At 45.1% G+C, this 13,244-nt stretch overlaps 1 protein-coding gene across 1 annotated transcript; it reads right to left on the reverse strand.

Annotated features, from left to right (window-relative positions):
• Nucleotides 1–552: 552 nt before the first annotated feature.
• Nucleotides 553–7,375, reverse strand: LOC138395195 (HLA class II histocompatibility antigen, DM beta chain). The gene is made up of 6 exons (XM_069487776.1): nucleotides 7,095–7,375; nucleotides 4,815–5,096; nucleotides 3,288–3,572; nucleotides 1,471–1,587; nucleotides 1,277–1,312; nucleotides 553–904 (listed from the first exon to the last, which is right to left on the reverse strand). Exons 1-6 carry the CDS (start codon nucleotides 7,147–7,149, stop codon nucleotides 888–890), a joined length of 792 nt encoding a protein of 263 aa, XP_069343877.1. The 5' UTR covers nucleotides 7,150–7,375; the 3' UTR covers nucleotides 553–887.
• Between the last annotated feature and the right edge of the window lie 5,869 nt (nucleotides 7,376–13,244).

The following is a 13,244-nucleotide window of genomic DNA, read 5'->3' on the forward strand; positions in this document are numbered from 1 at the left end:
TGGCCCGGTCCCTAACAGGCCCACCGGTGAGGCCGGGCATTGGGGACCACAGCCTCATAGGGTTATTGTGAGAAGAGGAGGAGATACAAATACAAAACACCTAGCCTGGTAGAAATAACTTTCTAGAACTCAAATCTGAATCCTGACTCCCTGAGGGGTCTGCCTCACAGTTGCGATGAGCCTCAAATGAAATCATGCACCTGGTACAATGCCTGCCCCAAAAGGTGAGTACCTGGTAATGCTAACTTTACTGCAGGCTCTGCACGTGCCAGGCAGCGCTCTTAGCCATTTGCAAGTATGAACGCCTTTAATCCTCAGAAGATCCCCTATGGGGTGAATACACTGTTAATCCCCTTCGTCTCCCTTACTCTATGACTTCTTCTCACCACGGTTTAATTTCTTCTTATGAATTATAAATCAGAAAACTGCCCCAAATCCTGTCTTGTCTAGATGGGAAAATGGGAGGAGGCACTGACCCATCTCAGTCTCTGCTCCTTCTCTGCCCATATTCCTTTCCCAGGGCCCCAGGAAAAAGATGTCGGAAAACACTCATTTCCACCAGAGTTTATTTCTCAGAAATGATCATCAGTGACTCACTATCCTTTGTGGCACAGTGAGGCCCCCAGGAGGGCCTTTAATTCCTTTCCCCAGATTATATTCACCCCAGAAATAGAGCCTTGGACAATAATTTGGTTACAGAATATTTCCAGGAATGAGTCCCCCAAGTTGCTAAGGTTTATATAGGGGGACTGGGAAATTTAGAGAAGGACGAGAAACCATAGAATCCAAGAAAATGTGGGGGGTTGAAGATGTTGGGGAGGCATGGTAGCATCAGTAAGAATTTGCATCTTCTTCTCACTCAGAGTGGAAATTGTAGGATTCTTCCTCTAGGAAATGTGCCGTCCTGCAGAAGACATAAAAGGGGATAATGAGGCTTCAATCCAACTTGACCCCATCGTTTGTAACCATCCCATTCCAGAGCCCTTAATACAGTGATATGCAAAATTCTGCGTCACCAACAACTAATACAAAGGAAGCACCTTCAGCTTCCTCCCTATGGACATGCCACTGGGTGGAAGACAAGGATGTGCGCTCTCCTCTTTCATGCTCCCAGTCATAACACTGGCAGCTTAAATCGTGCCCTTGGCTAGATGCTCGTCGAACGTGGAAGTGCATCCCTACTGCAAGCACCATTAGCTGAACCCAACATTGACCTGCTCTAACTGGCACCCCCCACCAAAGGACCAGTAGGCAAACAGATCAACAGAGGTGTTACCTTCCGGATAATTGGACCCAGGGAGAGGAATGTAGCCTAAGAGAGAAAAACACTTGATTAGACCAGTCTTTGTAGATAAAAGTATCCAGCATTATTCACAGCAAGTGGGGTAGGAATGAGAGCGTCAATCACAGACAGCAAGTAAGCAGAGACTGGGAGCAGGAGTGGGGATGGGAGTTCAAAGTGTCACTCACTAGAGGAGGCAGCCCTCCTCCAGCTGATCAAACCAAGAGAGAAGATGATGAGGCCCAGGCCCAGAGTCACTGCAGACACAGAAACCTTCACTGTCTGCATTGGGGACAGCGCAGGTGCTGCAAAAAACAGAAACTTACTAGAACCAGTCGAACTGAATTGATTGCAACCTCCTCCCAGCAGGTTCAAAAGTCCTTTATCCCAGCTCCAAGGGTCTAGCTCACACCACCCACTCTCAAGGAACTGGCCCTTCTCAAAGCTCTACTCCGAGAGTAAGCCTGGGGAACCCATCTCCCCAGATTTAGCACCCCAGCTTCCAGATCTTCTCTAATACCGTGGGGCCTCTCGAGACATCCTCTTTCCTTCCTTCACCCCAAGGGAACCCTCTCCAGGATGAAGGGTTCCTCACTCCCATCTCCATTGCCCCCATGGTGATGGTGTTTGCTCCCTTACTTGCTCCAGTTGAGCAGTTCCCTATTAAAATCTGTCCACCTTTCCTAACCGCCAGTGGCTTCGTTCTGTGAGTTAGCCCAGTACTTGTGTGTCTTCTATGTCTGGATTTCCCATGTGTCCTTTCAGAGCTTGTCTCCATCCCACTCCACAGCCCCCACACTTCCTGGAGCTGGTCCTCTTCTGAATCATGTCCCACAGATTCTTTTCCCATGATAAAATGAACACTCCGTCACCAAGGAAAAGTTCTTGTGCACCCTGTAAGGAGACTTTCCCCAGGAGAGCTCAAGTGAACATGTGAATTCCACTCTCTTCTCTGATCCCCATCCCCCTCCCAGCTGCTCAGCAAGGTACAACACTCTCCACAAGGGGAGGCCCAGTCTCAGCAGCCGGTCTGGGATCCTGTTCCCTGGCCCTTTGTAGACACCCTTCCTGTTCCTCATTTCTTTCTCTTTTCTTTGCCAAGAATCTCAAAATCTGTGTGCAACTTCTCTCATTACCTTTAACTACTCCCAATCCTGGGTTCAAACAGTGGTAACCAATTCTTTATCCATTAGCCCCCACACATGCACACCAAAGTGTCTACCAGCTGTGGCTTTACTGTCCCTTATGCTTGATAGGGCAGCCCAAATGCAGCACTGCCCCCACACTGAGAAAAGTCCCCCTTCCTCTTCAACCGTCACCGTTTCTTCAACTCCCATTCCTGACCTGACACCAGAACACCAGAAGAGCTGAAACATAAGGAGCCTAGAAAAGTGTATTACAATTTGGGGTTCTGAAAATATGGTTACCAAATCTACATTTTTTTTTTTTTTTTTTTTTAGAGACAGGGTCTCACTGTGTTGCCCAGGCTAGAGTGCAGTGACACAATCACAACTCACCACAGCCTCAAACTCCTGGGTTCAAGGGATCCTACTGCCTCAGCCTCCCAAGTAGTTGAGACTACAGGTGCACACCACCACACCTGGCTGACTTTTTTTTTAGTTTTTGTAGAGATGGGGTCTTGCTCTTGCTCAGGCTGGTCTCAAACTCCTGGCCTCAAGCAATCCTCCTGCCTCAGCCTCCCAGGGTGCTAGGATTACAGTCGTGAGCCACCATGCCCAGCCTACATCCTCTTTTCAGGACAATCACTCTCTCTTCCCACCCTCAAACACAAACACAGCAACATCAACCACACCACGATAGCAACAATAACAGTGCCTATTTCTATTCCTTTATCCTATTGCCCCATTTCCGGTCCTAACCCTCCGTAAGTTCCTCCAGACTCACTCGCTGTTTCGGCACCTCCCTCTCTAACATGCACCATGTATCTGTCCACATCTCACTCCCCCTGCTTTACCCAACTTCCTCCCACTTGCCATACACGTACTCCAGTCCTGAAGGATGGGCTCAGGAGCCCCAATGTGCTCCACTACACAGGTGTAGGTGTCCCCGTAAGAGGGAGTTAGAGCTAAATGGGACAGGGTCTGATATGTCCAGTCTCCATTGGGCTGGGAAGTCTTCTGTGCACTGTTGTGGGGGGTGACAGGCTGCCCATTCTTCATCCACGTGATGGTCACATCGGCTGGATAGAAGCCCCACACGTAGCAGGCCAGCATCACAGGCTCCCTCGTGTTAAAAGGAGTGGTTTGGGCTACTTGCACAGTTGGTGGCCCTGCATAGGAAACAAAACCTGTTCAGGAAGGAGCGTGACATTCTGGATTCTTCTCCTACCTGGTTTCTTTCCTATGTCAACTCTTCATAGATTTTGCGGACCCGCTCCCTCCCCCGCCCTCCTGCCATTTGAAAGTGAGGCGTTAGAATTCACTCCTGGTTCCCTTTTTCTTCTCTCTCCTTCCTTCATTGCCCCTTCTTCCTTTCCTCCTCCAAAATTATGTTTGATCACAATTAGTATAATAAAAGCCAGGTCTGAACTGTAAGCTGTTTCAGAAGTCCTATTTACTTCAAGTACATAAGCTTGAAAGTACATAAACTAAGAGTGATCCAGAGTTGTAAATTGTGATTTGAAAGGGTAGAAAAAAATTTTCCCCCAAATCTTGTTTAACAAATTCATTTGCTAAATAAAACCTTTTCTCTTCACATAATTTAAGAAAACAAGCCTAACTCAGGACTAACTCTCTTGAATTTGGAATTAACGTAGTCCAAAAACTGAGATTGTTAATACTGCCACATTTACTGGTTTATTCTCCTAGGTAGCCTTCCTGCTTGCCTCTACCTTGGTACTTTTCAAACAAAATCTTAAACTAAAATCCAAGAAGTTATGTTAAAATGCAGATTCCCTAGCCTTCATCCCCAGATACTTTCATTCAACGGATCTGGAGTGGTACCTGGGCTTGCATTTTTAACAAGCACCTCCTCCAGGCAATTCTGAGAAACGTGGCTCAGAAACCACATCTCGAGACACATTACTCTGTCTTAGGGAGATCTTCAAGTCTACTTGATCCTCAAGCCATTCTCAATGCAAGGGAGTAAGGGTGAGAGAGAACTCTAATCCCCTGACATTGCAAACATTCCCGTGCCTGGGTCCAGCCCAGATCCAGAATATGACAATTGGGGCTGAAGAGGCATGAACACTCTAGGAGAAGCTCTGCTGGTTGCTCTGACACAGCCCTGGTTGAACTCAGCCTGAGTCCTGAGATGCTCTGGCTTCTACATGCTCTCCCCCAGTGTCTTCTCACTGCTCAAGCATCACCTCCCCTTCTTTACTCCTGCCCCACCCTGTCAACCGCCTTGTTCCCCTTGAGGTCCAACCCTCCCTCTTTCCACATTCTAGATCCACACATCTTCTCTTCTTTCCTGCCTGAATCTCAACCCCCTGGCCTGCTGAGGAATCCTCCCTGGCCTCCCCTCTCCTAGCTGTGCTTCCTAATGCCCGTCTGCACCCCTCCCTCCTCACGTGTCCTGTGGGTCAGTGACCCCCAGAAGGGCTGGGTGTGCGTGGCACAGTCCTGGAGCCCACTGCGCAGGCGCTGGAGCAGGGTGTCTTGCTGGTTGAGGTAATCTGACAGGTAATTGGCCAAGAAATTCAGCACCCCAAATTCACAGGGGGCCATTTTGTCCTCTTGTGGATCCCAGCAGGTCAGCAGATCCTTGTTGAAGGAGATGCAATATGTGAAATCCTTTGCAGTCCCATCATCATCCAATAGACAGGTGCTTTCCACATGGGCCACAAAGCCACCTAGAGGAACCAAGGAAGGGAGAGCAGGTCAGTGTCCTTTGTTGGTGTGACATAAATAAATACACACATACATACATAAAATAAATGTATATATATTTAGGAGCTCCTATAACCCTGTAACTTCCTGAGTGATAGGGATGCTATCTGCATCTTTTGTTTTTGTTCTCATATTTGGTCTTTGACCGTGGTTCCTGACGCAGAGCTCCTAATCCCTTGGAATTTCCTGGATAACAGGAGTGACTTTTGTTCTGATGAGGTGACTCTTAGTGGGCTCCTGGATGAGTGCCTGTCACCAGAAAGACCAAGCCATGATTAGGACCCTGGAAATTTTAGTCCCATTCCGCAGCCTCAGGTAGGGGAGAGGTTACTGGAGATTGAATTAATAACGGATCACACCTATGTGATGAAGCCCCCATGAAAATCACTGAACTGTGGGATCTGGAGACCTTCTCAGCTGGTGATCATATCCACGTGCCAGGAGAGTGGAGTACCCCAACCCCATGGGGACAGAAGCTCCTGCAATCGAGACTCTTCCAGACCTCGCCTTGTGTACTTCATCTGGCTGTTCATTTGTATAATTTAAAACTGCGATCCCCAACCGGTCTGCAGCCTGTTAGGGCCTGGGCCTCAGAGCTCTGCCACACCCCCACCCCCACCCCATCTGTGGAAAAGTTGTCTTCCATGAAACTGTTCCCTGGTGCCGAAAAGGTTGGGGACTGCTGCTTTAAAATATTCTTTGTTAAAGGATACAAAATTACAGCTAGATGGGAGGAATAAGTTCTAGTGTTCCATACCACTGTAGGATGACCATAGTTCACAATAGTATATTATATAGTTTTAAATAGCTAGAAGGATATTGAATGTTCTCAACACAAAGAAATGACAAATGTTTGAGATGATGGATATGCTAATTACCCTGATCTGATCACCGTACATTATATGTATCAAAACATCACTATCTACTCCATGAATATGTACACTTATTATTTGCCAATTAAAATAAACTAAAACATCCTTTGTAATAAATCGGCAATAGTAAGTAAACTGTTTTCCTGGGTTCGATGAGCTGCTCTAGCAAATTATCAAACCCAATGAGGGGGTCATAGGAACCTCTGGTTTGTAGCCAAGTGGAACAGAAGTTGTGGATAACCTGGGGACCTACTACTTGTGATTGGTGTCTGGAGTGGGGGCAGTCTTATCAAACTGAGCCCTTTACCTGTGGGGTCTGTGTTAACTCCGGTTAGCGTCAGAATTGAATTGAATGGCAGGATACCCAGCCGGTACAGGAGAATTGGTGGGTATAGGGAAAAAAACCCACACATCTGGTCAAGGAAGTGTTAAGCGTGAGCATATAGAAGAAAAAACAATTGGTTTTTCCTATATTCAGCTGGGAACCTCAGCCCTGGTTACATCCAGTTAGTCTGACACAGATTATTTTCCAACTCTGGCAGCATCTACTGACCAAGCTCACACACCGGAGTCTCTGAGAGCCCGATTTAAGGGAATGAATGGTGGTGGCAGAGAAGTTTATAGACCTGGTTTCCTCTTATGTGACACGAGGTACGGGGACAGGATTATTTGCACGTTTAAATGTGACAATTTCCCCAAAACCCAGACCTTCAGTGGGGCAAATTATTGAGAGAGAAAAAGGGTCAAAGGAAAGAGTCAGTCTTGTTCTGTGCTGGGAATATCATTAAACATCCACTCCACACAAATTTATGAAGCACTTGCTGTGTGCCCACCACTGTGCTAGGAGCTGGGGATGCAGCCATGAACAAGATGGACATTGTCCTTGCCTGTATTCCAGCAGGGGATCTATATCATACAAATAATTATACAGCTTAATTACTATTAAAATTGCTACAAAGGTACAGTACAACGTGCTATAGGGAGACAAACTAGTCTGGGGCATTCAAATCCAATAACAAAACTGAAACTCTTACCCCAAAACAGGAGCAAAAGGAAGGGAGGGTCCCACCCAGGAAGGAATGTCCTTACCTGCTCCTGTGCAGCCCAGGCTGAGGCCCAGCAGCAGCGGCAGGAGTGTGGTCATGCTCTGTTCTGTGAACACGCCACTGGGAATTCAGTCCCCTGGACCAACTCTTCCAGGGGCCTTGGGTCCTCGCCTGTCCCAGAAGCCCCAGCCTGGGTAGATGATCTCCAGACACTAAGCTGAATATGGTATTGCCCCAGCCCCTAGATCCCCACTAGATCAATGATATCGTGCTACCCAGGCCCCAGACACTAGACCTGTTCGTACCAGCTCGTCAGAGTCCCGTGTCCCAAACTGAGTGTGGTCAGATTGGCCGGGTAGGCGGGGAAAGATGTAGAGACAAATCACCAAGTGCCTCAGCCTGGCATCATCAGTTGCTAGGTAAACTTCATCCTGCCCTAGGCTTAGACAACAGGACCCCTGGTCTCTTTCTCAATTATTTTTCTGCAGAACAACCAGTCTGTAGGTGGATTCCCCTAGATCGGTGGAGGGAATAATCCCAATATTCCCAGGGTGTATGCAGCCTGGACTGCCCACTGGTTTAACTTTTTCCTCTCAATGCCCTCCCCCCGCCCAAAAAGGACTAGGACTAGATAATTTCTCCTGTTCTTTCAGAGGAGATTATCCAGGAAGACATTATTTAAACCCTTGGTCTGTCCTGCCACCCAGGAGATGGGAGGACACAGAGCCCTTCTGGGGCAGGTGGCAGAGGCAGGGCTGCTGAGAAGGAAGGAGGCACAGACAGTACAGGGTCACCTGGTCTCAGAGCAGGTCTGCAGAATGAGGGAGGCAGTTGCACCTTAGAGATCAGGCACAGCAGCCTGGAGATCCCTCCACGAGCCACCACTGCTGCTTCTGTTCTAGCCAGGAAAGCCTCATTTCCTCCTCAGCTGTAATAGCTGCTTTCTGGAGCCAGGAAACCATATCCTCCTACGCTGTGAGCGATCTCAGGGTGTAGACCACAGGGTAACTCCACTTAAACGCCCTGAAAAATAGCCGGTGATGGGCCAGTGACAGTTCACCTGCCTTCCCCAGAACTCTAAACTCCCCTGTGTGTTTCCCCTGTGGTCCCCTCTGTCCCAGGCAGGTCCCTGCATTATGAAGCCATTAGAAAAATGAGATAAAGGTTCCCAATTTTTCTTCCTCTGGAAAGACAAGTTTTAAATGGCAATTCATTCTTCCATCCCATTGTGAACCATACACTAACTTTTTCTATCATTAACTTAAAACCGTAAATTGACTTCCCTCTGCTCCTCAATAGGCTTCAGGGCTGCCTCTTGTCACCTTAGTTTCTGAAAGCTATTGGATTTGATTTAATAGTGAGCTAAACAAAAAAGGATGAGGAGGGAACCCCTTGACACCACGCTTACCTGCCCTCTCTCAAAGTCTGTGACCCCAGGAGAATCTGATATTTATGAAGAAAAAGGGAAGGAAAAAAAATGCATGTACAAAAAATAAATACAAAGATCAATATCGGGAACAAAAGACTTGTTTTATGTAACTATTTAATAATTGAGATTAACCAAAGCTCTCCCTGTATCTCCCACCCCCACCCCCACCTTGGTTATATACTCTAACTCTGCTAATGAATCTTCCAGTGTGTTGGAATGGGCAGAACATGGGGTGGGGAGTCCAAAATTGTACAGCTTCTAATTTGTAACAGATATTATACTAAGCAGGTCCTTTATATGTTATCTCATTTAATCATAAATGACTTGTTTTTGTTTGTTTGTTTTTTGCGACAGAGTCTTCCTCTGTCGCCCTGGGTAGAGTGCAGTGGCCTCATCATAACTCACTGAAACCTCCAACTCCTGGACTCAAGTGATCCTCCGGCTTCAGCCTCCAGAGTAGCTGGGACTACAGGCTCATGCCACGATGCCCGGCTAATTTTTCCAACAGCGTCTGGCTCTTGTTCAGGTTGGTCTCGAACTCCTGAGCTCAAACAATCCTTCCACCTTGGCCTCCCAGAGTGCTAGGATTACAGGAGTGAGCCACTGTGCAAGCTTGGCCTTAAATGACTTCTTAATTATCCTATTTTACAAGTTCAAAAACAGGTCCAGTGATTCACATCCAAGATCTAGAGGCTTTTTAACTCCTTATGCAACTCCTATACATGCACACACACACACACACACACACACACACACACGCTTGAGCATGCCCACGCACTCACTATATCTTGAGACTGGGATGGCCCAGATAAAGGGATTTAGTGGGGCCTCTGCTGAGAAAAGGAGAAAAAGAAGAGCCACAATCCACAACCCAATCCATCCAAGACTTATCTTTCCTGTTCTCAGAGTTCCTTCTGCTCTTAGAACCACCGTTTCTTTCACTTTCTCTTTTGACAGTTTCTAAACTCTGAATTCTCTATACACATGCACCCTAACAAAATTCCCCCTCACATCCCTCCCCATTCTGCTCAGACAAGCGGTGAGCCTAACCTTGCAGGAACCAGGTTTAGGGCTCCTTTTCAGTGTCTACACAGCCGAGCCCGGGCAAGGGAGCACTCGGTGTGTGGTCCTGTGCCAGCACAGGGCATGGCCCCAGCTAGTGCCAGTGAAGCCGAACGGAGTTCCCTCTCATGTCTAGCTCTCCGCTCTGGCAGTCAAAGCAGATGTGAAACCTTCTGTGAGGCTGCAGCAGGATATGGCAGGAGAAGATTTCACTTCTCTATTAATGTGAAGTCTGAGGGCAATTTTTAGAATAAAGCAGGACAGAAAACCCAGAGACCTGTGCTCAGCAAAGCAATTTTTTCCTTCCTCTCCTCCTCCCGATCGTACTATTTTTACAGATACAGGTCTGTCTTTCCGCCTCCAGCAAGCTCAAAACAATATTTCAGATGCACTGTCTGTTGTTGATTATGTAGCACTAGGACTGATGAAGTTACATTGTCTTTCTTTTACTGCCACTGTGCAACTGCCCAAAGAGTGAGCCCTCTCCCTTCCCACTGCCTCTTCCCTCAGCCTGGCCACATGCCTGCAGTGGACTTGTCCCCGTGCTTATGTGCAAAGCATTACAGGGAATACCAGAGCTGGGAGATACGGACTCTGTCCCCACCTCACTCCACTTGTAGGTCAGTTGGAGAGTGAGAACAAACACTTTTAAAGAGAAGAGTTTATGTTAAAGCAAGTAAGCAATAACACCAGAGGACTAAAAAGATAAATCAGTGTGGGCATGTGGACAGGGAGTCCTCTCAACTGAGAGGGCCTGCAGGTGAGCCGTGACTACTGGGCTGGGTTCATACACGGAAGAAGGAAGGCAGTTGGCACCACAGACCTGGTAGGTAGCTCCACAGGCTTGGCGATGCTGTGGGGTGCTCCTGGGGAGGAGGGGGTCCTATGAAGAAACTGGGCTGGCTGAAACAAAACAAGCTGCAATAACGTCACTGGCATCGCACATTGAAGGAAGTCACAAATGTGCTCTCTTGCTTTTTCTGAGTATGGCCATAATAATAAATCTCTTTAGGTACTTCTTAAAGTTGCTTCATGTAAGTTCTTAGGTTCCTCTTCTAGACAGATGGTTTGAACTCAAACCTCCATTTTATAAACACGAAAATGGCTCAGCCAATCAATCATTTGTAATCTAAAACCAGTAGCATGAGACCACATTTGTGACTTCCTTCAGTGTCTTTTCAAAACTACACACACCTGCACCCTGCCAGGATTATATTACTTGCCCAGTCTGTCCCAGTCTCCCTCTACCCCCTACATCACCTCCACCCACACACACCCCTCCCCTGTCAGGATTCACTGCTCTAGAACTAAACTCTGACCCCTGGGTTACAGCTGCTATAGCTAGTTCACCATCCTTCTATCCTGAAGCCAAATTACTTGAATTACTAGGGGATAGTCTACCTGATTTGCCACCACAACTCTTAAAGAATATTATCTCCATTTTTCCCATGAGAGAATGGAGGCAGAGGGAGCTAAGTGGTTGCTCAGATTTACTCAGGATACTAAGGAATAGAACCATGACTTGAACTCAGGATTTATAACCCTAAATCCTATATTCCTAATAATCAATTTAAAAAGTGATTGAAAATTGCCTATCATTTATAATAGCAAGAAAAAGCATAGCATGCTTAGGAATTAACATATGAAAGTATAAGAACTTTATGAAGAAAAGAAAATTTTATTAAAGTACATAAATGAAGACCTGAGAAGTAGAGAGATATACCATATTCATGGATGGGCAATCCTAACATAATAACAATCTCTCCCCACATCCATAACCTAAATGCTACCCCAACCAAAATCATGGCAGGATTTGGGGTGAATTTGACAAACTGATTCTAAAATGTACATGGAAATAAAGTCCATGAGTATTTTAGACAATTTTGGTAAAGAAAAGCAAAATGGTGGAGGTGGGATGGTAAAGAAATGGAAGACTAGTCCTACCAAATAGTATAAATAACATATTAAAAAGACAAAATAATTAAACAATGTGATATTGACATAGGAAATAACAAACCAGTGGAAGTGAATAATCCAGAGACAAATCTATGCACATGGGGAGGTTCGTATAAAATCCTTGGATATAAATGGAATGTTTGGTAAATGGTATTCACAAGATCAGTTTACTATTTTGAGGGAGAAGAAAGTTGTATTCTTACACCATATAGAAAATTTTCAGATCAATAAAGATCTAAATGTGAACAGAAAACAATAATACTAATAGAAGAAAACATAGTGGAATATTATATGGCCACATAAATATAAGGCAGCTTTTTTACCCAAAATTATTTATCAGAAAATAGGGCAATACCTTGTATATAAGACCTTATTTTTTCCAAATTATGGGCACGCTGTCAAAGTTGTTTGTGGAAGATACATTACCCTAAAATGATCTCAGTTAATAAATGGATGGGAATTGGAATAAAATTGATTTATGAAATGTGGGAGTGGACACAGCAATATGCCCTCATTACAATGTTTAAAAAAAGTGATTTTTAAATTTGTGAGTTACTAACTAAATAAATGTAATTAGCAGACATTTAACTATTTCCCTATAATTTCTATATTCCTAAAACTTTGTAATTTGAAATTGAAAAAAAAACTTTTAAAATATTCTCATTGAGAAAACGGAGCATCACTGTGTCACTTTCTATTCCACTAAAAATTGTACTTTACCGCCTTGGGGTTGGAAAGGATTTCTTAAGATCACATAAGCACAAACCATAAGGGTTTTGACGGTCAAAATTAAAGAATTCTATTCAGGGAAGGAATTCTATACAAATTTAACTAATGAGCAGAAAACTGGGGAAAAAAAGCATTTGTAATAGCGATACTGATGTCACATTACTGTATAGAATATATATATCCCCCCAAATTCACCAGAAAAAGACAGAAAATGAAATTTTAAAATAGACAAAAGATATGAGTCAGTAATTTACAGAGAGAGAAGAACCTATAAAAAGATGCCCAGCCTCACTAGTAAAGAGAGAAGGTAAATTAAAGCAAGATACCACTCTACACCCACCATATTGCTGACATTTGAAAGTCAAATAATTTCAGCTATTAGTGAGGATAAAGGGAAATGAGAACTCTCTTGCTCTGTTGGTGGGAGTGTAAACTATTTATGATCCCTGAATTATAGATTACAAATTAGTTGGGTGAAAAAAATTATCATAGGCAATAAGGCAGCATATCCCAATCCTTGGGTTGAGTGCTCTAAGTCTTGGAAGAGTTCAGTAAAGATCAATTAGGGCTGGAGAATTAGGAACAGGTTCATGGAAGAGGTTGAACTTGAGTTTGGATCTATAGAGTTGGTTAAGACAGAAACAAGCTGAACAGAATGAAGAAGTCTTTGCTGTGAGAGGAGAGAGCCTGGGCGCATGGCCTAAAGTGAAGACAGACATGGTACTGTCAAGGAAGAGTGAGGAAAACAGATTTATTCAAGAACCAGACTCCTACTGGGAATAGTGGGTAATATCTTTTATTAGAAAAGGGCAATCTACAGCCATACCACCCTGAAAGTGCCCAATCTCGTCTGATCTCGGAAGCTAAGCAGCACTGAGCCTTGTTAGTACTTGGATGGGAAAAAAGAGCGCCAGACTAGAGAGGATGTTGAATGCTTCTAGAGTATTTAAGGGACAGTATCACTGACTACTTGATCAGAGAGCATCTATTCTAAACCCATCATTTTAGATGAAGAAT

The sequence above is a fragment of the Eulemur rufifrons genome, chromosome 15, assembly GCF_041146395.1.
Source record: "Eulemur rufifrons isolate Redbay chromosome 15, OSU_ERuf_1, whole genome shotgun sequence".
NCBI classification, from domain to species: Eukaryota; Metazoa; Chordata; class Mammalia; order Primates; family Lemuridae; genus Eulemur; species Eulemur rufifrons.